This window comes from Artemia franciscana, chromosome 21 (assembly GCF_032884065.1).
Source record: "Artemia franciscana chromosome 21, ASM3288406v1, whole genome shotgun sequence".
In the NCBI taxonomy this organism is placed as follows: Eukaryota; Metazoa; Arthropoda; class Branchiopoda; order Anostraca; family Artemiidae; genus Artemia; species Artemia franciscana.
Window position 1 is genome coordinate 9989018 of NC_088883.1, and position 27987 is coordinate 10017004.

At 34.6% G+C, this 27987-nt stretch overlaps 1 protein-coding gene across 1 annotated transcript in view; it reads left to right on the forward strand.

The window, feature by feature from the left end:
- The window catches only part of LOC136040566 (protein Wnt-5b-like), a 148132-nt gene that overhangs the window by 111941 nt on the left and 8204 nt on the right, over positions 1-27987 (forward strand). Inside the window, exons 6-7 of the mRNA XM_065724793.1 lie at positions 11603-11705; positions 18363-18530. Of these exons, the coding sequence (XP_065580865.1) occupies positions 11603-11705; positions 18363-18530 (271 nt within the window). The remainder of the gene's footprint in view (positions 1-11602; positions 11706-18362; positions 18531-27987) is intronic.

Here is a 27987-nt window from a genome sequence, read left to right on the forward strand (position 1 = left end):
TTCGAACTTTTTAGCGTAAAATGCGACTTCGGACTTACCTTCTTTCAAGTGTCTGCGTTATTCTAAAATTGTTTAATATTTGTGGGTTTTTTTATGGCACTTGGTATTTACCAAGTGACATATAGCGATCGCAAGTTCTGTCTGTCTGTCTGTCCCGGTTTGGCTAGTTTAGGCACTTCCAGATAAGCAAGGACGATGAAGTTTGGCAGGCATATCGGGGACCAGACCAGACTAAATTAGAAATAGTCTTTTCTTCGATTCGACCATCTTGGAGGGGGGGTGTGTGGTTAATTCGGAAAATTAGAAACAATGAGATATTTTTAACTTACGAATGGGTGGTCGGATCTTAGTGAAATTTGATATTTAAGGAGATATTGTGTCTCAGAGCATTGTGTTTCATATTTAGAAGAATCTCTTAACTCAGATCTCTTATTTTAAATCCCGACAGGATCCAGTGTCATTCGGGGAGTTCGGGGGGGGGGGGGGTCGGAAATCTTAGAAAACGCTTACAGTGGAGAGATGAAGATGAAAGTTGGTGCGAGGATTAACCACAAGTTCGAGATACTTGACTGACATAACCGGACCGGATCCACTCTCTTTTGGGGAGTGGGGGGGGGGGGGTAATTCCGAAAGAATTAGAAAAAATGAGGTACTTGTAACTTACGAACGGTTGATCAGATCTGAATGAAATTTGATATTTAGAAGAATATTGTGCTTTGGAGCTCTTATTTTAAATTCTGAACAGATCCAGTGACATTGGTGGGATTGGAGGGGGAAACCGGAAATCCTGGAAAACGTAAAAATTGAGGTATCTTTATCTTGTGAATGGGTGATTGGATCTTGATGAAAACTGATATATAGAAAGATCTTATGTCTCAGATGCTGTATTTTGAATTTGAATCGGATCAGGGGACATAGGGGTTTGGAGGTGGGAAACAGAAATATTGTAAATAAGAAATCTTGGAAAACGCTTAGAGTGGAGAGATCGGCATGAAACTTGATCGGAAGAACAGGCACAAGTTCTAGATACTTGATTAACATAATTGGAACGTCCCAACTCTTTTTGGGGGAGTTGGGGGGATTGTCTGTGCTTTGGCGAGTTCGATGCTTCTGGACGTGCTAGAACGATGAAAATTGGTAGACGTGTCAGGGACCTGCACAAATTGACTTGATAAGAGTCGTTTCCCTGGTTCAACCATCTGGGGGGAGGTGGAGGGAGAGGGAAAAAATTAAAAAATGAGGTATTTTCAATGTACGAATGGGTGATCGGATCTTAATGAAATTTGATATTTAGAAGGATCTTGTGTCTCAGAGCTCTTATTTCAAATCCCAACCATATCCGGTGATATTAGGGGAGTTGGAGGGGGGAACGGAGAATCTTGGAAAACGCTTAGAGTGGAGAGATCGGGATGAAACTTGTTGGAAAGAATAATCACAAGTCCTAGATACGTTATTGAAATAATTGGACTGAATCTGTTCTCTTTGGGGGAGTTGGGGGGGGGTATTCGGAAAAATTAGAAAAATTGAGGTATTCTTAACTTAAGAACGGGTGACCGGATCTTAATGAAATTTGATATTTAGAAGGAACTTATGTCCCAGAGCTCGTATTTTAAATCCCGACCAGATATGGTGACCTTGGGGGAGTTGGAGGGAAACCGGAAACCTTGGAAAACGCTTAGAGTGGAGAGACCGGGATGAAACTTGGTGGGTAGAATAGGCAAATGTCGTAGATACGTGATTGACTTAACCGGGCTGGATCTGCTCTCTTTAGGGGAGTTAGGGGGTTCAGTGCTTTGGTGAGTTCGGTGCTTCTGGGCGTGCTAGGACGATGAAATTAGGATATTGTGATTTCTGTTTTTTGGGAGTTTCAATTATTTTTTTTATCGTTATTTGGGGTATTTTTACGCTTGGTAGATTGTTTGACTTTATTTCTACTCATTTTTTGCTTAATAAAATTCTTTACTGTTCTTTGACAAACTTGTTTTGTAGAAGAGTTTTTCAAAATTATTTCTGTTCGAGACAGATAAAATGCCAATTCGGTAGCCAAGGCATCGCATCCAGGTTCAAATGTATCTTCGGAAAAAGCAAAATGTTATTATAATTCTAGATGAAAATTGGCTTTCCGTGCCATCAGACCTTTTATAGTTGCACTATATTTCTAAATAAAAAATAAAATATTTTAACTATGAGAAAAATAAAATATTGTAACTATTACGTGAAAAAATTGGAAAATAAACAGTGGTTAAATACTTTTCAAAACCTTATGATAAAATAGCTTAAGCCGCATGCAGTCAAGGAACAAGGTATTTCAAGCAAAACTACAAGCAATCACCTAATTTTACCTTTCACTACATTGTGTAAATATTACCTAATTTGGGCATTAATCAGTGGTTGTGACAGCCCTAACCATGGTGGCCCGACATGCGGCTAATGCTTTACCTAGTTTATCCATTAGGTGTTATGTATTCGCTTGATGGAACTTTAGCAGAATTAGAATGGAAAAATTAGAACCAAAGCTCTCTTGTCATTAATTACTTGAAATTTTATTTAATTTAATTAATTAATTAATAATTTAATTTACTTAATTATACTTAATTTTTACTTGTTACAATTGATATTTTCACACTTACAAGATAATTTTAGAAAACTATTCGCTAAGGTGTCGACCCACAAAAAAAGAATCACTAGGGCAATGTTTGTTTATTCACATTTTAGCTTTCCTGATTTATACTACCTTGATGATCCTCTGTATGTCTGATGATTTTCTGTCTCTTGAATCTGCTACATTCGTCGTTATACTTTCCTTTTATCTTCGTATTTTTTGTCTATAATTCATTTTTTGCAACACTTTTTACGACTCTGGGTATTTTATACAATGATCATGATTCCCAGATGTGAATCTAGTCCTGTATCCTCTTTAATCACTAGGTCTTATGCGTCTGTTGAACCCTCCATTGAAGGAATCGACAGATGGCTTTAAAATCAATTTCTGGCTTTCGTGGACTATCCACCTTAGGAAGGCCTTTCCAAATATTCTTTGCTAGGCCTTTTTCCTTCAAGTAATAATATCAAGCTGTTTGTCTATATCTGTGTCATTGTGATTTGACAGATGATAACCCGAAGAGATTCGATTGGAAAGAGACAGAAGTCTTGAAAATATGATTAGACATTGAGTCGCTGTCTAGACATTGAGTCATAGAGTCAATTGAGGCATTGAGTCATTTTTTTTAGTTTTTTATTGTATTAAGAAGTAGAGTTAAGAGAAAGAGTCAAACTTTAGCGTAAAGAGCGAGGCGTTGAGGAGGAAAAGCCCCTTTCATATACAGAGTAATTTCTGTTCGTTTTAAGTTTTAGTGTCGCTCCTTACTTTCATTTAAAAAAAAACTTGTTTTTTTATTTAATAACATAGAGGGTGAAAGAAGTGGCCTCAGGTTTGATTGGAAAGAGACAGAAGTCTTGAAAATTCGCTTTTGGCATTGAGTCGCTAATAGCAACGGTTGTATCCACTGGCATCAATTCTTGAGAATTAGGGGAAGGGAGGCAAAATTCTGTTTTCAAAATCTAGGGAGGGGGATTTTGGCGTTTTGTTCAATTTTCCGGTCAATAATACAACTTCTAAGAAAAAAACCTCTAGTTTTTCAGATTTTGAAATTATTACATTTTGAAATGTAAATGAACATTTGAACTGTAAATGAAACATTATTGTATCCTCAGGGGACACGTTAAAAGACCAAAAGTTGGCAACCCCGCTCCGGTATTAAATTTAATCATTAGGTTTGATGTTTCTGTTGAACCTTCACATAAAAGAATCATCAAATGGCTTTCAAATCGATTGCTGGCTTTCATAGAATAACCACATCAGGGAGGCATTTCCTAGTGCTACTTTCTAGAAATTTCGTCCTTCAAGTAGTGATATCTAGCTGTTATCTACTTGTTTTTGATTTTGATTTGACAGACGATAACCTGAACTCCTCTGAAGATGGTAAGAAGACCGTCCCTGCAGAAGCAATATCTAATATGGAGTGGGGTAGTGGGGATGTCCAGTTTTCGTTTAGCATCTTAATTCTACCCTAGTGAAAGTTAAATTCATCCGTGTTTGATTATGTTTAATTAGACGTTACAAAATTTTCATATCAATATCCAGTTCTCTATATCAAATGTATTAATATATTACCTAGAAGACGAAAGTTACGAGATAGGCTCAGATTCGATTGGAAAGAGACGGAAAACTTGAAAATATGCTCTAGGCATTCAGTCACTAGTAGCAACGGCCGAATGCACTGGTATAAATTCTCGATAATTGGGGGAAGGCTAAGTGCTGTATTCAAAAACTAGGGGGGTGGTCATTTTTTGTTATGTTCAATTTTTCCAACGAAAATGCAAAAATAACGCGTTTCTTGGTGAAAATGCGAACAAAATGTATTTCTAAGGTGTGGGTAAAATTTAGGCTAGGAGACTTTCAAAATATGTGAAAAAATAATTTCAATTTTGATCTGTTTAAAAATTTTCTTGATACTCCCAGCAAAAATAATATTTGTTAAACAGACACTTTTCCTGTAAAGCCACACAATTTTGTTTTGCAACATTGCAGTTCAGGCTTGTTTCAGGGTAATTGATTATCAGGATTTTTGGGGTGAGGTTGGTTTACCAGAAGAATTGAATTTGGGTGGTTTTGCCAAAAAAAATTCGTTTGGGGTTGGGAGGGAGAGCTTGAGCTTTTTTGCATGAATCTGTTGATCACTTTGAACTGTCGGAAAAATATTTATTAGTTTGTTAAGAGAAATAGTCATTTGTATCCAAGTTACAATTTGTAGAATTTTTATTTTTTTAGGGGGGAGGTACTAACCCGGTAACCCTTCTTCCCCTGGACACGCTCCTGATTAAACATTTTTATTTTTTAGATCAAGGGTTCCCATGACCTGAAAAATTCTTTTTTGACAACCAAATTCTGCAACTATCCATAAGGCTTTAGATGAACATCAAGGGATAATTTATCCCCTGTTTTAAGGAGCATGTTCAAACTGAGTGTTCAATATGGACACTGAGGAGTTATCATCATCCTACACAAAATTTGGCTTTATTTGTGAATACTTGAAGAAAGAACTATTATTAAAGTTTAAATAAACTGGAAGTCAAAATAAAAATTTATATCATGCTCAGCACTCATTTTTCTCCCATATCTAAAATTAGTTCAAATATTTGTACGTTCAAAATTAGTCTGCTCTTAAACCATCCACCCAGAAATTTCGTCCAATTTGTAAAAAAAAAAAATGAAAAAATGCATATAAACAAATTCTTAATGCGTTTTGTAAATTGTTTGTAACCCCACCACCTCACGAAAAAAATACCCCCTCCCCACCGAATATAAATCTTGGTAGTGCCCTTGCTGCAAAGTATTCGAGCTTGTGATCTCACCAGCAGATCATTGAATCCATTGCGTAAAACAAATATTGAAGCCTAGGAGATCCAAAATTCCATCCCTAAGAGAATCAACAGTTTCTATTCTCGGGGTCATTTACAAGCGATAACAGCCCCCTCCCTTTTGAAGGGGGATTGTATTGTATTTGTAACAAAAGATAGGCCGACAGAAACTTCATCACTTTGATGTCTCAATTACGGTTCAGAAAAGCAGTCAGTTTCGTTTATTGATAGAATTTGTAGATACTACGATTAGGGACGTTTGGAAATTACGTTGCAGAGGGGAACTAGAGGGGTTGATTTTCAGGCTATTAGTATCTATTTAAGTCATAGTTCGTTAGGAGATTAGTATGGGAGCATGGATAAATTTTATTTATTTGGAGACTTTTTCTTCTTATTCGCAGCATTTTTCTCCTTGCTTGGAAGCTTCATTTATTCTCCAGTTGGAAATTCAAATAAGTTATTCATAACTCTTTCTTATAACTTTTATATTGCAAACGATTAAAAATGTATCTACAATAAGGAATTAAACATCTGTAAATAAACCGACTGATATTGTTTCCTTGGGTTTCGGGAAGAAATTATTTAAATTATTTGGGTTCTAGGATTATACAGCAAAGAGATTTACTGAAAAAACAATCAAAGCACAAGAAACAAGAGTACTTTATTTACACACTCCAAAAATGTATAAAGCGCTTTGTATTTCTTAGGTAATTTTTTTTTTTTTTTTTTTTTTTTTTTTTTTTTTTTTTTTTTTTTTTTTTTTTTTTTTATAGGAATTCTGTGGATTTGTATAGTGCTAAAAATTCTCAATGGTAGCTCTGCTTTTTAAGTTTTTATTTCTTTCTTTAATTGGTTGATTTTTGCTTTACACACTCTTAGACGGAAAGATTACAGAATAAACTTTAATCAGCCTACCCTTCTATTTTGTTTGAAATTGCTAAGGGGGTAAATAACTTCCTATCATTCTAATTTTGTATGGTACATGACTGATCCGACTCGCTTCAAGCAACTAATAAACCAAAACTGACCCTACAGTACGAATAATCTCTCGATAATAAATAATGATACATCTATTATGTTCTATCACATCTGAATTTCTAATCTTAGGGCCTAATGAAGCGCGACAAATGCGGTAACGATTTTATTAAGTTCGCACAAATGTATCAGAAATATTTACTTTGTGTCAAATTTAAAAGCTCAGTACAGGAGTATGTGAATAGTGCTGAAGGTTTTACAGAAATTCTTATTCGAATTGTGGAAAATATAACATCTGCTATCGGGCTGCAAGGGGTCAGGGGTTATCGGCTGCAAGGGGTTTTATCGGCTGCAAGGGCTCTTCGTCAATTTGTGTATACCACTGAGCTGCACGTATTCTGCCAAGCCATGGCCTTATCCAAGATCTTCTATTCGGAGAGGGTTTTTTTTTTGGGGGGGGGGTGCTTACAAAAAAACGCATCAAAATGTGTTTATGTACTTTTATTACGAGTCCGACAAACATTTGGGGGGGGGGGGGCAGAATTCCTAGCACTCCCTTGAATTCTGCCTTGTGCTATGCCTAGTGCATTTACAAAAGGCCAACCCTCTTTGTGCCAAGGATGGCACACTCGGGCTAACTTCTTTCATGTGGGGTCTGTGGTTCCTGTTCGTTGATTTTGAAAGAGCTTCCTAGATGAAAGTGTTGGCGAAATGAGTGAGTTTTTATTGTTCAAGAATAGATTTGAAAAATAATGTTGAGAAGACTAAGTTGCTAAGATGTGGAGTAAGTGACTGATCAGTCGGACAGCTTCGCTTACCTAGGCAGTATTATTAGTAAAGAAGTTGGGTGCTGTTAAAATGTTAAAAGTAAAATAGCCAAGTCCCAGGGCGTTTCTTCGCTGTGGAAAAAAGTTTGGAAGAATAGGACGATAAGTATTTTAATCAAGATTAGAATATTTGATATTACAGTGACGACGGTGGTTAAGTATTTTTCTGTCGTATGGGCACTCCAAAAGACAGAAAAGAATTTTCTGGTTGTTTCGAGAGAAATTGTCAACGGATTGTTTTGGGTATCCACTGACTGAGACTTTCTTGGGCTGTTAAGGGGAAAAGGTTGAAATGGCTAGGACACGTTAAGCAGATGAAGGATAACAACTTGTTTAAGATCGTCCTTATGGCCAACCGTATAGGGCCAAACAAAAAGTGGGTTGTTCCCGAAGGGGGGTGGCTTGATGTCTTAAGGAAGTATTGAACGAAATTTTAACTTCTAGGGAGGGAGTAGAGAGGGGGGTTTGATGAATCGGGATGAAACGGCTAGCATAACTGTGTTGGTTTCGAGCGGCTTGGTGCTGCAGTGAGTTGTTGTTTGTAGTAGTACTAGTATATTTCTCCTGACGATCTTCTCCAAATTGAGAGTAAAATTGAAAGCGAAGTGGATTAGGCCTTGGTAGCTGCTGAATTTTTATCGGTAGTCAATCGTGTGACAGTCACTTTGATTTAGCCACGACAGAATAAAGCCAGTATATGGGGTCTGCACGACGAAGTTTTAGTAGTCAATGCAAGACATGCTTTGTCCGTAGCCGAATCTATCGTGGCCCTGGAGATTTTCAGTAGGGATCGACATACCCAAGATAGATTGATACTCTCAAGTTGTGGGAGTCTCTTATGGCTAGTTTAAGAGTAAATTAGAATACTAGCAAATCCAGATTTAGACCCTGGCAGTAAGGAGATCAGAGACGTTAAAATTGTTTGCCTAAGCTAAAGGGGCTTTTAATATTGTTTAGGATTAGATACACCGTCCAGGATATTAGGGATATGATTTCGTATTCGAGAAAATGTTTACAACTAAAAATAGAAAAAATGTTTTAAAAGAAAAAAGTGCCTCATTAATGATTGTTTAGTGTGTGTTTATTGTTTATAATGTATTCCGTAATATTTTTAAATTCACCAAGCAGCATGCTTATTAAATAGTTACTTTTCTTCATTATCGCTAGAATAGCACTTACTTAAATAACACCCCCTCCTGCCCCCTCCTTAGCCAATAAAAATACTATAGCTACGCCCCTGTATATAATCTATAGATTTCCTCGAATTTGCTCAGTTTCTTACATTTCCCTCTTAATTGCCTTTTCTCTACCTGTCATTTTATTAGCCTCCCCACCTTCAGAAATTTTGTGCCCTCAAAATCGATTCCTTTGACTTTACCTTACTTCAAGATTTCTTAACTTTAATAACTGAAGATCACTGACTATATTCATAGGCTTAAGGCTGATGCCCTTCCCCTTTTTCAAAATTCCCCTTTTTCAAAATTTCAAAATTTTGATATTCTTCTATTTTCCTAAATAGTTTATGTAACTATCCTATTTTTGCTATACCCTCCATACATAAAGACGACCCGTTCAAGTATACAAACCCTTTTGCCAACCTGAGCTTTAAGCAAATCGCATTTTGATTATGCAGCAAGTCAACGGATCGTTTTGATGTGTCATTGCAATTTAAATTTTACGCAAGTCGGCAAAGAACCTCTTTAACTTGTTGAATGGAATGCTCAAACTCTTTTTTGCTGTTGAATAACTGGATTTCTAAATCCACAGGGAACATTTCAGACTTAAATGAAGTGCAATGTGATCAACTTTTTTACTTTAAACACATCTTACTAAAACAAACCATAGTTAAAGGGTCTCTAGATCCTTCTGCTTATTTTCTAATTGGCCTCTGTACAATACTAGACGTAAGTAATCAACAAATTCTAATTACCACTGCCCTCGCGAAAAGAATAAAAACTATATTAAATTTTTTGCTCAAGTGCTAAGCAGGAATACCAGTTGAAGGGGGGCCTTTTCCCCCACCCCCGACTTTTAAAAGCATATTTCTTTAGTATTTTCATTAAAAATGCCTGTTTTTTGTATTTTCCTTGAAAAAATAGGAAGAAAAACAAAATTGCCCCCTAGGTTATGAAAAATACATTTTACTCCTCCCTACGTTTTTGTGGATTGATGTCACCGATTCATTGAATTTTTTCCTTTTTTGGAGAGTATGGTACAAGACTTAGATCTAGAAGAGTCTTGTTAATACTGTAGTTATCTTTCAGCCAAGTATGATCCATTTCACATGATAAGATTTTGACCAACCGAATTTTTTGAGTAGAAACAAAGAGATCAGTCATATACTAATGTAACAATCTTCAGAATCAGATTTTAAAATCTTTCAGTTAGGATACTAACTTACCAACACCTTTATGTTGCCAAATAAAGTGATCCTCCTGTCTCAAGGGGGTACTTCATTTTTAGTTGGAGGGTAATGTGGCTGTACCTGCTGTACAAATATTTCACAAAAAACTTAGTTAGGAGGTCCGAACTTTGTTAGTAGGGTTGATTCATGGAAATTTAGGGCGGGGGGGAATTCATTATTTCACAATGTCTAGGAGCGGGCAAATGCAAAGTATCTGTGTAAAAAATCAAAGATACGTTTGGATGGAGTTATTAGTTAGTTTAGCTAAGGTTTTGCTGATTTGGAATCTGTTGCTGAAAATGTACAGCAAGTCGTACATAGGGGGAGGGGTAATAAAATCCAAGTCGTAAGAAATAAGCTACAAGGAAATTTTTTTTATGTTGAAAATAGAGCTGTTCAGCAAACATTGGACCAATTTTTTGTGAAAGAAAGCCAACTTACGACAAATCCATTATGGATTCATCAGAATGTGACTAAGTATATTTTTTTTTAAATAAATTAATTGAATAAAGTTGCATATTTTTGTTTTCATTGGCATGTTCCTTGGTTTTTTGTATATATTTGATAAAAAGTTTTATTATTGTTGTTTTTAATGAATACTTTGTTCAATTTTATTTCTAAAAAGTAGCTTTTTCGTAACCCCGTAACCTATCTTCAATCTTTAGATGGTTTGCTATAGAAAATTTTAACTTACTTTGCGTCATTTCAATTTGCGTCGTGTTTTTTGAACGTAACCCCGACGGAAACTGGTGTGCTTGTGTTCTTCAGATCTCCGACCCAGTTTTCCAGAGAATACCAAATGCAAACACGTTCTAAGCCTATCATAGGATTTCTAAGTGGAGATGGTGTTGTCAGATTAGCCGAGTTTTTGTAGATCTGGCAGTGAGAAATATAGTTTCGCTTATCAAATTTGAAAAAACTAACCCAATTGAGTAAAAATTGTGCCAATGGGGGGAAACTATCCCATTAGGTACTTGGGTAAGTATTTGTCCTTGTTTTGTAACCAAATTTAAAACCTTGCCTAAATAACCAAAGAGAATTGCCTCCGATTAATTATCACAATAGTCAATACAAATTTAAACTTGAAAAAAAAATAACCCAAGTTGGTAAGAATTGTGAAAAATGGCTAAAGTTGCCCAATTTGGGGAATTGGTTAGGCATTAAGTCCTTATTTTGTAGCCAAATTTAAAACCTTTCCAAAATAATCAATGAGAATTACCTCTCACTAATAAGCAAAATAATTAAATATAATTTTAATCTTTAAATTGGAACTTTGGAAGTAATCAGTAGCAGAGACATTAAAGTTATTTAGTCCAAATATACGGCTAATTTTTTTGATTTAAGAAACGTAGAATTTTCAATTGGAAAAGAAGCTAAATTATATGAAAGTAATTCGTTAAATATGCTTGAATACAGTAATAAAATATGACGTTAATTTTCCTTTACATGTAGGTCATTATTTTTTGTACTTATTAGATAAAGCGTGATAAAATACTAATTGCATTATTAAGGTTCCTTGATACCGTCCATCTAGACGGAGTTTTGGGAGAGTTAAGTAGGCATGACGTCCCATTAAGATTCCAAACTCCAATGCATATATTCTAAAGGGGGGGGGGATTTGCTTAAACTTTTTAAGATTGGTTTTGTATTTTTGCCATTTTTCCACCCCTAAAGGCAAACCGAAATCAGACATATTATTCACGTCCGTCTCCACTAAACACAAATTCAAGGTGGAAATATGGATAGCTATTAAAACCAACTCACCTGGTGCAGATACAAATCAGTAGCCCTCTGCAGGGAGTAGCGGTCTTTGAAAACACCTTAGCATATCAGCATATCAAGCTAGGAGACATAATTTGTAGAATTGCAGAAAGTAGCACCGAATCCAGCTCGATCACAGATCATAAGTTGATTTTTGCATGTTTGTAAGATGATGAAATCAAATGATGGTAGTAATTTACCTTTTTCTTTCCAGGCAACAATAAAGAAGACACGTGTTACTTGTAAGTGTCATGGTGTGTCAGGATCTTGTAGTCTGGTGACGTGCTGGCAACAGCTATCCTCATTTCGTGAAATAGGTAAGTCCATCCGTGTGCAAATAAGAGTGATGTACCAAGGGACAGAGGTTAGCTCGGTGAAAAGAAAGACTTTCTATAAAAACTTTGATTTTATTTTAATATATTCACTGTAGAAATTGAAACCATTAGGCTAGTGGACGTCTGGGTTTCTGACAGGTCATTCGTGTAGAAAACGTTTTTGAATATTATTAAGGTCCTATACAAATTTTACCAATGTCTTGATAATTCTAATCTTTTTTTCCTACGGGAAAACGATCTATTATTTTATTGGTAATAAAATATTAAACCAAAATAATCAACGAGCGAAGCTTGGTTAATACTGTATTTTTTTCTGCCGCAACTCGTAGAATTTAATTTGAAGCAATTAAGAATCCAAGACACTCCTCAAAGCTAACAAACATAAATGGATTTCTCTAAAAGCTGGGAATTTAGAGAAAACTTAATTTCCATTTTATATATATTTTTGTCCAGATGCTTTGGTATTCTCAACGAAGTGTCGTTTGGATTTTTTATCTTATCTCTACTGGCCGTGGGCCAGTTTTGTTTGTTTCGTCATTGAGTACCTCTCTTTATTCTTTGTCAGTTCCGCTTAAGATTTTTCGGTACTTATCAGTTATATAATAAACATTGTATAATTTCGATCGCGAATGATGCGAGCATGACACAAGAAACTGGTCAAGCAACTTCTTTATACCACACACTTAGCTTTGATGTGGTTGCAAAGTAAATTGTAGATATATTTTATTTAAGTATTTAGTTTGTATTTTGGTTTGGTTTGTGCAAACAAATTCGGGCTATATGTTTGCACATTAAGGGGGGGATAAAGCATAGTATATATTAAATACAGCAATGGGTAGTTTACGTATTTAATATATGCTATGCTTTACCCCACCCCTCTTATGTACAAATATATAGCCCAAATTTGATTATAAACTATTATATATTCATCATATTTTGTTTTATTTCATTAGCATTAATCGAACTTCACTTCCCGAGTGTTTATTATATAACCGATAGGTACCGATTTTTCGTTAATACCAAAGTTAACCAACTCTATATATTAATTACTCAATTGAAATATACCTGCATAGCATTTTATCAATCTGAGACTAAGCTAATTTTCTCCGAATGCAGAGAGAGCAACCAGTTTTACTAAGAACAAAAAGAACAGTGTGGAGCTATAACATGTAAGTACCAATAACTTTATTTGTTCTAGCCCACGCATACAAAGTTCTCGGGTATTTGGCTGAACCCCTTCTAAAAGTTTTTGAAAAAACTCTTAATTTTCTCCCTGTACTCTAAATGTCTAACAGTCCTTTTTACAGGTACTTAAGCCATAGCACATGTTTTATAAATGGCACAAAACAAACAAAAACTATTACTAAATCAGGATGTGCCAAACAGGCCTTTAAAAGCTTTTTGACCAACATGATTTTCATCAGCAGTTGATAATGACAAAAGGAAGTAAAAGGTAGTGTTCGACCCATCCGCACGAATCCGACAGACGGACAAACTACCTTATCTTATAAAAGAATGACTTTTCTTACTTATTTCGTTTTAAATGTTTTTGTAGTAATTACCTGAAAATAGAAAACGACGATAATAAATGTCATTTTTGGCTGTTAACTAGAAAATCGGAATACCTTTGTAGCCGCTCATTTTAACGATCTTTTAATTATTTTTAATGGTGGCTACTTTTTTAAGGACACGAGTAGCTCTTTTTTCCGTTTTACTAAAAGTTTGTGTACTTAAGCTGTTTCTCATTCCTGTGTTCTTTTCAGAAATCTGCTGAAAAATTTTTTAAGTAAAACAGGCTATGCAAATTCAGCAGCGATTTTATGCTGAGAGATATTTGCTCTCAAAACATGCTTTTCGGAGATATATTTCAAATATAAAGTAAGTTTGATTCGCTGCAGCTTCTACAGCAATTTCAAGCTGAGAAATATTTAGTTAAAAACGAAAAAAAAGCTTTTCTGAGAAACAATCTTGAAATATAAAGCATATTTGAAACTAAAAATTATTTGTATCTTGTATCTAGCATTTTAATTTTAAATGTTTTACGGTAATTGTCTTTTTTTTAACACTATTTCGAAAAATTCTAAATGGGAAATAGTATTATTCCCTTGGTGTACATTGGAGACGCGCTCTGAAGATATATTTACCGCACAAAAATACAGAAAAGCTTATAAATTCATTTCACTTTTTTATACTTTTCTTAAGAACCACGTGTCTGCACAAAATATTTCTTTTATATCCAAAGGGTGGTAAATCAGTCCTGTTATTAAAAACCCTATTTTCCAAATATTTTAGATAGTTCGGAAAAATAAATAGCCAAATTATATATAGCCAAATAACCAATTTATATATTACACCACATAATGCCAAAGCACATTACGCGTTCAGTGGAACAAATAAACTTCTAAAATATCTTGAGAACTAAATGTGAGCTACGTCAATCGATGTGACCCCACGGTATTCCTCTAGCCTAGAAGAATAGGCCTTAAACATAAATTGGGCTATAAGAAAAAGGTCACATACCACCATTTGAATTGCTACAGCCAAATAGAGAGGTTTCAGAATGAGTGTTTGCTTTATGTTAACGTTGTTGCCTTACGTAATGGTTTAGAAACGAGTTTTCTACAACTATCTTGCCGTTTAACCTAAAATCTTTGGCATAAAATGAATTTTAAAAATATGTTTTTAACGAAAAATTTTAATGAAAAAAAATTAATCCATGTTTATTTTTGTGTGGAAAACTAATTATGACCAAAATACCGTAGTGTTAGTTAACAAAAAAATTACATTTTGACTACTATGTAAAATATAATCAATTTTTTTCCGACCCGTTATTTAAGGTTGCTTTTATAATAATATCAGAAAAATAAGGTAAAACGTTATATCAGAAACTCTCTAATAAAAAGTCTTTCAGAGGTTGTTTCAGAGGTTGTTCAAGAAATAGTCCTAACCCTTTGTAAAACGATGTACAGAAACGCAACGTCTACCATGGGCTGAAAGCTCTTGCTGACTTCGACGGTTATTTTGCTGGATCAATGGACCTAGGAATAAATGTTTGGGCTTGGTTCTTGGAGGAGAGATTAAGCAACAGGCATAGGTCAATGAATCAAGGTTTTACGGGGGCTTTATTTTTATAGTACAACCATGTTCGTATGGGTATTCTTCATCAGCATTTAAGTGGCTCTCTTTTTTAGTTATCTGTGGTTTTAAGAAATTTTATAAACCAGCTCTCTTTGACCCCAAATAAAATTAGATATATTAAAATTAGATATATTAAACCCAAGAGCATCAAGAATTTTCATTTAGGCGTCGTCAAAAATCTGCAAGAAAAAAAATCAATTAAATTGAGCTATTTATTTTTGTTTTTCATAATATGGAACGAATTTATTCTTAAAACTTTCCCTTTGGAATTACATGATATCTAAACTATGTGCTACAATGAGGAATTTGTTGGGGGTAATTAGAAAAAAATTCAATAGACCAGTAAGTGGCCTGAACGTCTGTAATGTAGTAAACTGAATGAGTACGTAAATTCTAACACATGAAGGCCAAAACTCTCCTTCCCTAAATATATGCCTGACCACTGATTTTTAGGCAGTTTTTTTTGGGCGGGGGGGGGGGTGATATTCATCATGACTGCGAAAACTAATTTATATTTGGATAATATTCATGAATTTTGAAAGGCCAGACTAGAGTTCTTAATTGGAACGTGCCCGTTATATCTTCTTTTATTTTTAATATTAACGTTCGATCGCTTGACTTTGTAAATTGATTAATTGGTTAGGAATAGGAATGATGATATCTTGCATAGATCTCACAACAGCGCCACTTTGGATCATAAAAAATACATTATTCTAAACCAATGCTTGTAAATCTAACATATCTGACTTAACACAGTTTTGACAGACGCCTTATCAAGTAATAAACTGTTCGGATTGCACAAAAGTGGAATTTACGGCATTCTAGTGAAAACAAATAAAAGAGAAATAAATTGGGATATTTAAATATTCATCAGAGTAAATTGATTGACTCGAATATAAACTTGTTTTGCCTTATCGCCAGCTGCTACTAATTGACATTATTGAATTAAGTAGCATCCTCTTAATTTTCGGATATCTGCAGCTAGGGGTTACATGCTTTATTGGTAGCTTACAAAATTTCATACAAAAGATTGCAGATATAAATATTAGAAATGTCATTCCTGAGCTTGCGGTGATATGTGATAAATACAGATAGGGCACCTGTAAAAGACCATTATCATTTATTTGCCTCAATACCAATATTGAGTGCCACAGACTTGTTTACTGCAATTTCATACCATCTTTGAAAAAAATACATCTACGAAAGTTGTGCTATATAACATTTTTTTTGCTTTGAAACTGAAAACCCTAAGTGGGTCTCACAGCTTGCCAACTCATTGCCGTAGAGCAGCAACATACGCAGGGGGGGGGGGGGTACCTCCTCTGATGTGTTATTTTTATTCTTTGCCATTATTATTTGTATCACAAAATAAAAGTTGTCTAGGAGGTTGGAAAGTCTTTATTGTTAACCCTCCTCTGAAAAGATTGTGTCTACCATAGAAGTAGAAAACCCATATTTTTTATTTATTTACTGTTTACTGTACTCTCCCATTACAGTATAAGAACACACGCATGCTTATATTGTACTGTGTGTACCATTCCAAAATCTCAATTTTAAATATATAGATCGACTCTGGGTCGCACGGTAAAACCTGATTGAGGCATTTTGCTTAATCTCGCACCTATTGTTTAGCCATCTCTCTTTCTATAGCTGCGCCACTGTGGCACATTCTTTTTTATGTCATACTAGTGTAGTTAGTGCCAGATGTAGACTATTTTTACATTAAAGAAACAAAATTTATGTTTTTCTTGTTTTTTGGTATGTAAATGTTTTCCATTTTTTAATTTCATTAAAGAGTCTCCTATTAAATAAGACAGGCTCTGAGTTTCCTAGGTTTTTTGACAAAAAGTCGAAATAACTAAAACAAATCTATCATCTAGACCTGGTATCCATGTAAATATCTTATGAAAAAATTCCTAAGAATTCTTCACAAATTCACGGAGAAAAGCATCAAACTGTGGTCGTTAATCAACGTCCCTTCCAATTAAATGTCACTTCAGTTTTAAGGATCATTTGTTCCAATAATTCAACAATTCTGTTTAAATGTATGTTGCGCAAAAGCTATGCTAGAATGCAAAGGTTTTCTTTTTCCTGTTCATGTTTATTGACTGGTTTGGCAAGACTGGTTAAATATCTTCATTTCCAGGTTTCTAAAATACGTAAACCTGGCTGCTCCCAGAGAGATTAGATATCCCCCCCCCTTTTTTCTCCAAGTATGAAACATTATTTCAAAATATGCAGCTTTAGCTATAGAATCACAACAGAAGATTTGAAAATTATGTTTTACATTGTTGAACCAATCCCCCACTCAAATCGAAATCTTTTGTGATAAACAGCGCTAAGGAAGAATAACATGAGTAAACGCCTTAGTATAAGGATACGGTTGAAAATTATATGGAATGTTTATAGCTTGATCTATTGTAGTAATTTATTTTGTTCTCAAATTATATTTTTCAATTTCATTTATTTGACATTGCATATCTGCATTTTGACATTCAGGGAATTTATTAGAAAACTAAATTTAGGATTAAGTGAAAGAGATTCAGTATGTGATAATGTGCTATCTGTATTAGCTAGCTTTGTCTCTCTTTTACTGCAAATATTATTCCACGCTATACAGACTTAGGAAAAAACATACAATATCAACTTTTTGGCTGTTTTTTTTTTTTTTTTTTTTTTTGTTAAATCTAACTCTCTTTCTTTCTTATTTACCTTATTTGACTTTAGCTTAAGCAATCGTAAAAGCACCATGGGTGCCATTAGAGGGAGGAAGGGAATCAATTGCCAACTTAGATTTCAAAAATATATTTTTGGGCTTTTTTTTGGTTCAATACTCCTTAGCATCTTAATTTTAAATTGCAAAAAATTTGCCATTTCTCGTCTAATTAAAAAAAAAGATAACTAAAAATCATAATAGTTTTGTAAATAATTATTTAAGTTTGAATAGATATTTACACAGTTTTCAGTTGTAATATGTGATTAATCAGTGTATTTATCGTTGCTAATTATATTTGCTCCAACCTTTTTTTGGGTATAATTTAGCGCAGTTGGTCCTTCTTATTTATTTTATCTTATACTGTTGACGAAAGGGGGGTACATATAGTTTTATTGTAGGGGACAATTTTTGGACGGGGATGAAGTGAGGAGGAGGTAAGTTTGAACATAAGAAGAAAAAATGGGACGAATAACTTAAGCAACATAAAAGAATGTGACCCCTCATGGGGCCCAAGACCCTTCCTGTTTACTTGCCTAGTTTACAACCTGATGACTATTTATTCATAAAGAGTCCCTAATCTGAGACAGGGGATCTAAAAATTCAGATTCTAATTGGGCCTAAATCTTAATTTCTTCTCCAACTTCTTAAATATCTTTGTGGCTATCTACAAGATTTTACTTAGCTACTTAAGCTACTTAAACAACTTAAACGACTAGGCATATGTATACTCAAAGACCGAATTTTGAAATTACTTGGATCCATCTTTTTAAGATATCTTTTTATAGGTGACTACTTGAAAGATAAATATGACGGAGGAACAGAGGTCAAAGTAAATAGAAGGGGAAGACTCCAAGTTAAAAACCCTTCATATGCCGTGCCTACTGCAAATGAATTAGTGTTTATTGATGAATCACCAGATTATTGTATACAAAATACAACCATAGGCTCACAAGGTAATTTTAATTATACAGCTTTCTAGCCCTAAAATTTTTTCTAAAATGCTTTCTAAAAAAGCTTTTTAAACGATAAGGTGCATCACACACATTTTTCGAAAGGAGCTAGAACAGGATAGAGACTGCTCTAGTGAGTTATTAATCCATCGATTGCATTTGATAAGACAAATTTACTACCAACGATATAGAGAAGGAATGTGCTATTGGCTTGTAAATTTGCTTTGTTGCTTGAAAGCTCTGGTTTCAGGACGGTATTTGTCTGTAGGGCCTGAAAGTTTCATAATCTTATTATCATTTTTCTAATTTTTTTCTAAACTTGGAAGCAGTGTTTTCTTAGAATTTTAATCTGAAATTGTATTTCGTATTAAATTTGGCCTTACCACTCAAAGGAAATTTACTTGTGCAAAATCTTTCATTCAATCCTCTTTCAAAGATATTTTACAAAAATTATTCCTAATCTTTAACTCTAAAGTTAAAAAGAATTATATCTCCAGAACAACCAGAAAATTTCTTTAAATGTTAGTTTTTTAAGCCGACATATTTTAAGTTTAGCTTTAGTTTTTTTTTTATTTAGGAGCTATGAAAGTTAAAAACAAAACTGAATTTTTTTTCAAAGTAATAAAAAAAATACTGAAACTAAATCTAAAGCAAAACCTCTTCCAACTCCAAAGCATTTTTAACTGGAACTGGAATGAGCTGTAGGCATAAGTGAGTAGAGAGAGGTGAAAAAGCGGAGAAGGGTGCTTTAGCTATCTAGAAAACACAGCTCTTTTTACAGTATTTGTGTTGTGTTTGTTTGTGCACTTTTTTCTTATGCACTGAAAAACAGATTAAACTCAGCTAGTTAGAAGCAAGAAAAAAAGATGAATTTTGAAACAAAGAGAATGGAATCAACAAGAGCAATTAAAATGTGTAAACTAATCAAAAGTGTAATCAAAGAAAAAACTAAAATATCAGACGTGCTTTTCTCTAAAAATAGATTTAACCTTTCATTTTGGATCAAAGCCAAACGAGCAGGAATTATACCTTTTCAAGTTGAAAAAGGTTTTGACAAGACATCTCAAAATCACTTTCTCATTTGTCTGGAATATGTGTAAGCTACCTTAAAAGTGTCCGTGGTGTATGGAAGCAACCACAACAGAATAATTCTTCTAAGAATCTGGGATTCTTAGCATAGTAGCCGTTTCCGTTTCCATGACACAGTACCCCCCTCAAATCCAGTCCCGACACTTTTATGGTGCACTTCATGGTGCAGGTGCATGTTACGTTATAGAGAATGTTTTTAAGAGACGCGGGTATCTGTTACCTCATAGGGAAATGTTTTCTAAACGAAGCTTGTTCAGAAAACCTAGGAGTGTCAGGAAATCCTTCAGGGGGTCCTGCCAAATTAGGTTTTCTTTGGCTGTTACGTCATAGGGTTTGGGGGTTACCTAATTGAGATTGTTTAAAAAGCCGCATGGACCAGGGCTTGTTTACTTCATGATTTCCTTGGGTTTTACCTAATAGTTTCTTTGATTCTTAAAAAAAAAATGAGGGCTTCTTTACTTCAGGATTTCCTTGGTTGCTTAAAAATCCTTCAGTGGGCCCGCCAAACCAAGATTTCCTTGGATGTTATATCATAGGGTTTGCTTGTTAGTCCGAATTTTCTTTTTTGAGCCTTCCAACAGACATTATATTATATAAATAACTGATCCGTTGGAAACTCAACAATCTTATTTCTGCAATACATGATATCATATAAGAAAATTGTTATATGATGTCGTAAGAAATGGTTATAGGATGTACTAACATAGCACATATCACGGAAACATGAAATAAAAAAAGGTAAGAAATTTGTCTGGTGACACTTTATTAAAGATATCACCTTCAATTTGTTGCTTCAGACTTGAATTTTCATTAATTGCTTAGTTTTTTTTTGTGTTCTGTCTTTTAAACAAAATCAAAAACTTAAACTGAACAATAGAGAGTGCTTTTTCAACGTAGTAAAACGAAACAAATCAATATCTGATGTTTTCAATTCTACATACAAATGTTTTTTGTGCTTTTTTTTTAACAGTAAAAAACGGAAGAAAATAAAAAACAAAAACTACAATAGGCCAAGAAATATGAATATAAGAGACAAAAAAGGTAACTAAATGAAAATTTAGCAAACATTTGAACAAAAAAATAAAGAAAATGTTTTAATGTTGAAAAAGAAATATACAAAGAAAAATATTTAAACAAAAGCCTGTTGTGTCAAATTGCAATAACTAGGGCATGAGGGGGATAAAAAAAGGCAAAAAACTGACTAAAAAGGTACACCTTATTTGTATTGTAATTTTTCAAAAATGGGTCGTTAATCTGACTAAGTTCTAATTAAAAACCTCGCCTAAGTTTCACAATTATATATATTGTTGGTCTTTTTTCATTAGTCGTCTGGCGGACGAATTTGAAGGGTTTACAAAATCGATCACTAGTGAGAAATCACAAATTTAAACCATAATATTAACATGCTGGAACACGGCTCTTGCAAGTCGTCAAGCAAAGAGCCAGGAAAAAACACTTCAGGGCCCACTAGCGGGGGACCTTCAAGACGCCGTACCCTAGCAACAAATTCCAATGGGCCCCCTAGCAATCAATTTTATTGGGCCCCTAACCGAACCACCGTTGGCCCTAGCATCCGATTCCATCGGGGGCCCTAGCATCCAATTTCATCGAGACCCTTCCTAACCACCGGGGGCCCTTGAAATCCATTCCAAAGGGGTCTTACCATCCAATTTCATCAAGCCCCTAACCGAACCACCTGGAGCCCTAGCATCCAATTCCATCGAGGGCCCTAGCATCTAATTTCATTCGGGCCCCTAACCTAACCACTGGGGACCCTAGCATCCAATTCAATCAGGACCCCTAGACTACTTTTCCATTGAAAGGGGGGCTGGGCCTAGCTGGTTATAAGCTACTTCTAAGGGGTTTTAATGAAAATGCTACCTTTTCTTGAGCCAAGACTATGCATATTCACGCCAACGTTACAATATGTGGCTAGCCAACACTAGCAAGCAACTCCATAGGGAGGGGTGCTATAAGAAACAGATTTAAACCATTTTAAGAATTATTTCTGAGGAGTCTTAGTGAAAATGTCCATTTCTTCGACTGGATGTTAGATTTCAGTCCCCCCGCCGCTGAAAAATTCTTTTAACACCCCCCAACTTAACTTTAAGCAGTAGAACAATTTGGGGTACTATGAAGGATGATTCTTTGGAACCAACACGTCAACTATATAATGTGATAAGATGCAAAAATTGACAACCTGGACCATCAATTGTGATAACACCAATATGAGCAGCTAAAGCAAAGGCAATTGCTAAATTGTCTGAAGTATTCAAAATCCAAAAACGTGTTATAAAGGAAGATGAAGAAAAAAGATACGGGCTATGCAAAAACAACAATTAGAGCGTGTCAAAAAGAAATGAAGAGTAAAAACACACGGTAAGAAGACGTGCAGCACCGAGCAAGTGAGCAAATCAAAATAAAAATGAGGAGCAAAGACACACGCAGTTAGAAGCACAGTGGCGGCGTGTCAACAATAAAAATGAGAGCAAAGACACGCGCGGTCAAAAGACAAGCAACACCGAGCATGTGAGCAAGTCAAAAATCAAAAGGATAAGCAAAGACACACGCGGTAAGAAGACATGTGACACTAAACATGTGAGCGAGTCAATGAAAATTAACCTGGACAGCGAGAATCAAAACGTTTCAAAATTGAAAATGATAGCAATGATGATTGGATTTGGGATTTTGACATGGATAAGGTCATCAATGGCTGTCACACCTTTGTTATAGGTTCGGTAATATGTTTTTCATAATGACGAACGATAGGCCGAGGTAAAACGAACCAAACAAATTGAAAATAAAAGCGATGATTGTTAGGTTTTGGATTTTGACATGAATAAAATCATCAATGCCTGCAATACCTTTGAAAATCGCAAACCTGGACTATATAAATCATTGGAAGAAAAAGAAGTTTTTGTCCCACCACCTGAACAATTGAAAGAAACAAAGATTCAGCGTTATGTCTTTCATAATGACAAAAGACAAGCCGAGGCAAAAGAAGAAGTTTTTTCCCATCACCTAAACAATTGAAAGAAACAAAGATTCGGCGATACGTCTTTCATAATTAAGAAAAGCCAAGCCAAAGGAAAAGTTAAAGGTCCAATAAAAAGAAACGTAATTTTACAAAGGCAGTACTTCTAATTTAAGGTCCATTTGAATGTCATAACATCAAGAAAAGGCTAAATTGTCTGCTTTTAGAAGGTAGGCAACAGTAAGAATCCATACTTAGAAGCCTGCCAGAACCCGGAAATATATATATATATATATATATATATATATATATATATATATATTTTTTGGTTTTAGACCAGGGCTTTTCGTGTCAAAGGAGTTGTCATAAAAACTTTGAAAATGGGTCATTCGGTTGGAAATGGGAAGGGCTTAGACCTTTTTAATAGTCGAAAGTGATTGGATTTGGCATCTAGCCCTCCTTCCCACGCCCACCATTTTCCCAAATACATCCAATCAAAATTTTGAGATAGCCATTTTACTCATCGTTTGGAAATTATATCTTTGAGGATGACAACCACCTCAGAAACCTCAGGGCAAGGGTTGTAAGCATATATGGTTTATATAGAAAGGGTAATCGCATATTCTTTAGAGGGGGCTCATTGAACTGCTAATCACAAGTTTCAGTGCTCTTTTTGAGATTCAGAGTGATGGGAGGGCGGATACCCCTCCCCACATCTCGCATTTTCCCGAAATACATCGGATAGAAATTTTGAGATGGCTATTTGTTGTCGTAGAAACTTCGAAAAAGGCACCTTCGATTGGAAGTTGAAATGGCTAGTGCCCTTCTTAATAGTTGAAAATGATTGGAGGGCAACTAACCCCCCTACCACGCCCATCATTTCCCCAAACACATCCAATCAAAATTTTGAGATAGCCATTTTGTTCAACGTAGTTTAAAGGTCCAAAAATTATGTGTTTAAGGATAGCAACCCCCTTTCAGCTCTCAGGGCAAGGGTTGTAATTTATGGTGTTATATGGTGCGCTGGATTCGGGATCTCTTGTCTGAGAGGACGCGGGTTCGAATCCCAGTGTACCCAATTCTTCAGTTTGGGACGGGGGTCAGTGGCGTGACTCTGTAAGCTTAGCCAGAGTCGACCCAGCTCTAAATGGGTACCTGGAGAAATCTGGGGAAGGTAAACAGGAAGGGTGTGCGAAAGCACAGGATGGATGGCCCCCAACCCCCCATTGCACTTCCTGGCTGAAGGGCCAAGAAACGGAGATCAGCACCGCCGGTACGGACTGTAAAGTCTAATGCCGTATCCTTTACCTTTTTTTGTAAGTTATGCCCTGCGGACATAAAAGGTTTACATAGAAAGGGTGATAGTATAAACTTCATAGGGGGCTCATTATATTGCTAATCAGAAGTTTCAGTGCCATTTTTGAGGTTCAGAGCTATTGGGGGGACGGATACACCCCCCCCCCCAAGGCAAACACACACACACTTCGTATTTTCTCGAATTGCATCTGATTTAAATTTTTGAGATGGCAGTATGTTGTCGTAGAAACTTCAAAGAAAGCTCAGTCGATCGGAAATTGAAAAGGGCTAGTGCCCTTTTTAATAGTCGAAACTGATTGAAGGGCAACTAACCCCCCTTTCACGCCCACTATTCCTCCAAACACACCCATTGAGAATTTAGAGATAGCCACTTTGTTCAATATAATTGAAATATCCAAAAATTATGTCTTTGAGGATGACACCCCCCCACAGACCCCTCTGGGCAAGGTTCGTAAGTTATGCCCTGGGAGTATATAAGGTATATATAGAAATGTTGATCGTATGAACTTCGGAGGAGGCCCATTGGAGTGGTAATCAGACGTTCTAGTGCCCTTTTTACGATCCAGAGTGATAGAAAGGTCAATCATTCAGTCAATTATCGGAGGGGAATAATTTCAGTCGATGGTCGTTTATTTCTAAAAAAGCATCGATAAACAAAAAAAAACACGTTGGGCTATTCCGTATGGGTGCTAGAACTCATACCTGTTGTAAAACATCTGACATACCGCATCGATATAGTGCGAATCCAAAGCCGTCTTAAAGGCCAAAACTGTTTAACCAGTGTATCTGAACTTATCATAGGCAGCGTTATTGCGCTGCCAAAGTAAAGAGCGAAATGGGCACAATGTGTTATTTATTTTATTTTATTTTTAGACCAGGCCACTTCGTATCGAAGCAGTTGTCATAGAAACTTCATCAAGGGCTTATTCAATTGGAAATTGAAAGAGCTAGTGCCCTTTTAAATAGTTAGAAGTGATTCAAGGGCACCTAGCCCCGCTTCCACGCCCAGCATTTCCTCAAATACATCCAATAAAAATTTTATGTAGTCGTTTTGTCCGACGTAATTGAAAGGTCTGGAAATTATATCTTTGAGGATGACAATCCCCCCCCTCCCCACAACCCTAAGGGCAAGTGTTGTAAGTTATGACCTGTGGCACATAAGGTATATATATATATATATATATATATATATATATATATATATATATATATATATATATATATATATATATATATATATATATATATATATATATATATATACATATATATATATATACATATATATATATATATATATATATATATACATATATATATATATATATATATATATATATATATATATATATATATATATATATATATATATATATATATATATATATATAATATATATATATATATATATATATATATATATATATATATACATATATATATATATCTATATATATATATATATATATATATATGTATATATGTATATATATGTATATATATATATATATATATATATATATATATATATATATATATATATATATATATATCTATATATATATATATATATATATATATATATATATATATATATATATATATATATATATATATATATATATATATCTATATATATATATATATATATATTTATATATATATATATATATATATATATATATATATATATATATATATAATATATATATATATATATATATAAAGTTAGATCGTTTAAACCTGGGAGGGGACTCCCAGGTTTTAACCTGAAGTAATCAGAAGTTCTAGTACCCTTTTAAAGAATCGGAGTGATTGGGGGGTGGATATCCACCCACGCCTTGTATTTTTCCGAAATTCATCTGATAGAAATTTTGAGATGGCCATTGATTGTCGGTGAAACTTCAAAAAGAGCTCATTTGATTGGAAATTGAAGGGGCTAGTGCCCTTTTTAATAGTAGAAAGTGATTAGAGGGAAACTAACCCCCTTCTACGCCCACCATTTCCCCAAACACATCATCAAATTTTTGAGGTAGCCATTTTGTTCAACGTAGTCAAGAGAGGTCTGGAAATTATGTCTTTGAAGGTGAAAACTCCTACAGCCCTCAGGGCAAGGGTTTCAAGTTATGCCCTGGGGGCATATAAGATATATATAGAAGTGGTGATCGTATAAACTTTGGAGGGGCTCATTGGACTGTTGGTGCCCTTTTTAAGATCCAGAATGATCGGAATGTGGATCCCTCAATACCTCTTATCTTTTCTGGAACGCATCTGACAGAAATTTTTAGATCACTATTTGTTTTCTTAGACACTTCAAAAAGAGCTCATTCGATTGGAAATTGGAAGATCTAGCGTCCTTTTCATAGTCGAAAGAGATTGGAGGGCAACTAACCCCCTTCCCACGCCCATCGTTTCTCCTAACACATCTAATCAAAATTTGATTAGATGTGCACAAAATTTGTGCCCTTTTAAAGATAACGAGAGATTGAAGGGCAGGCAGCCTTCTCTCAAGACCCTTCATACGCATCCAGTTTAAATTTTGAGACGGCCATTTTGTTCAGCATAGTTGAACGGTCCAGCAACTATGTCTTCAGGGATAGTAGGCATGTCAACCCCCCGCAATCATGCTATTGGCGCATTACGCTTTTAAACTACATTTTGCTTTAAAATAAATCAAAAGGTATTGTGCTTAGGGTTGCCAGTGAGACACCTCAGGAATATATCGTGAGCGACTGGGGGTATTAAGTTGAAACTTTTGGGGATACTACTTTTACTATTTCTGCTCTTAGAATTTGAATAAATAAAAAGAGTTTAAGTGTATCCAGGTTGTCAAAGAACATAGATAGAATCTTTTGGGAATGGTATTAAGTTTTATTTTTTTAGGTCAACTTCAGAAGCCATACAATTAAATTAGAAAGTACCATTTGTGTCATGATTATAAATTGTTGAAAAAGTTTTTCCAGCATACAAATAGCAACCTATGCTATGGATTCTTATAGAAAAAAAAACTGAAAAGACAAAGACAATTTCATTTTTTTCCATGAAAAATACTATGTCAATAAAAAACAAAGAGAAATTAATTAAAAAAAAATTTTCCCCCAAAACGCAAAAGTTAAGCCCCCTGACTTTGAAAATAAAGTCAAATAATGTTTAAAACGTAAAACTAAAACAAATCGCTATCAATAAATAAATGAAACTTCAGAAGCCATACAATTAAATTAGAAAGTACTATTTGTGTCATGATTAAAAATTGTTGAAAGAGTTTCTCCAGCATACAAATAGCAACCTATGCTGTGGATTCTTATAGAAAAAAAAAACTGAAAAGACAAAGACAATTTCATTTTTTTCCATGAAAAATACTATGTCAATAAAAAACAAAGAGAAATTAATTAAAAAAAAAACTTTTCCCCCAAAACGTAAAAGTTAAGCCCCCTGACTTTGAAAATAAAGTCAAATAATGTTTAAAACGTAAAACTAAAACAAATCGCTATCAATAAATAAATGAAACTTCAGAAGCCATACAATTAAATTAGAAAGTACCATTTGTGTCATGATTAAAAATTGTTGAAAAAGTTTCTCCAGCATACAAATAGCAACCTATGCTGTGGATTCTTATAGAAAAAAAAACTGAAAAGACAAAGACAATTTCATTTTTTTCCATGAAAAATACTATGTCAATAAAAACAAAGAGAAATTAATTAAAAAAAACTTTTCCCCGAAAACGCAAAAGTTAAGCCCCCTGACTTTGAAAATAAAGTCAAATAATGTTTAAAACGTAAAACTAAAACAAATCGCTATCCATAAATAAATGAAACTCATAACGAACAGAAATTACAATAAATAGCAGAGTCAAAATCAAAACCAGCAAAACACAAAATCATGTACTTAAACCAAAATACATTTGAAATATTTTAAAATTTTTTACTTCCATAAATAACAAATTATCGAAACTTCAAGGAAGAAAGTAAGTATATGTCGATTAAACTGACAATCCCTGGTCATTTTTTCAGTAAAGCGCAAACTGTGTTTGGGTCTTGAGAAGGTATGGGGGTTATCAGCCCTATCCATGTTAATTTTTGC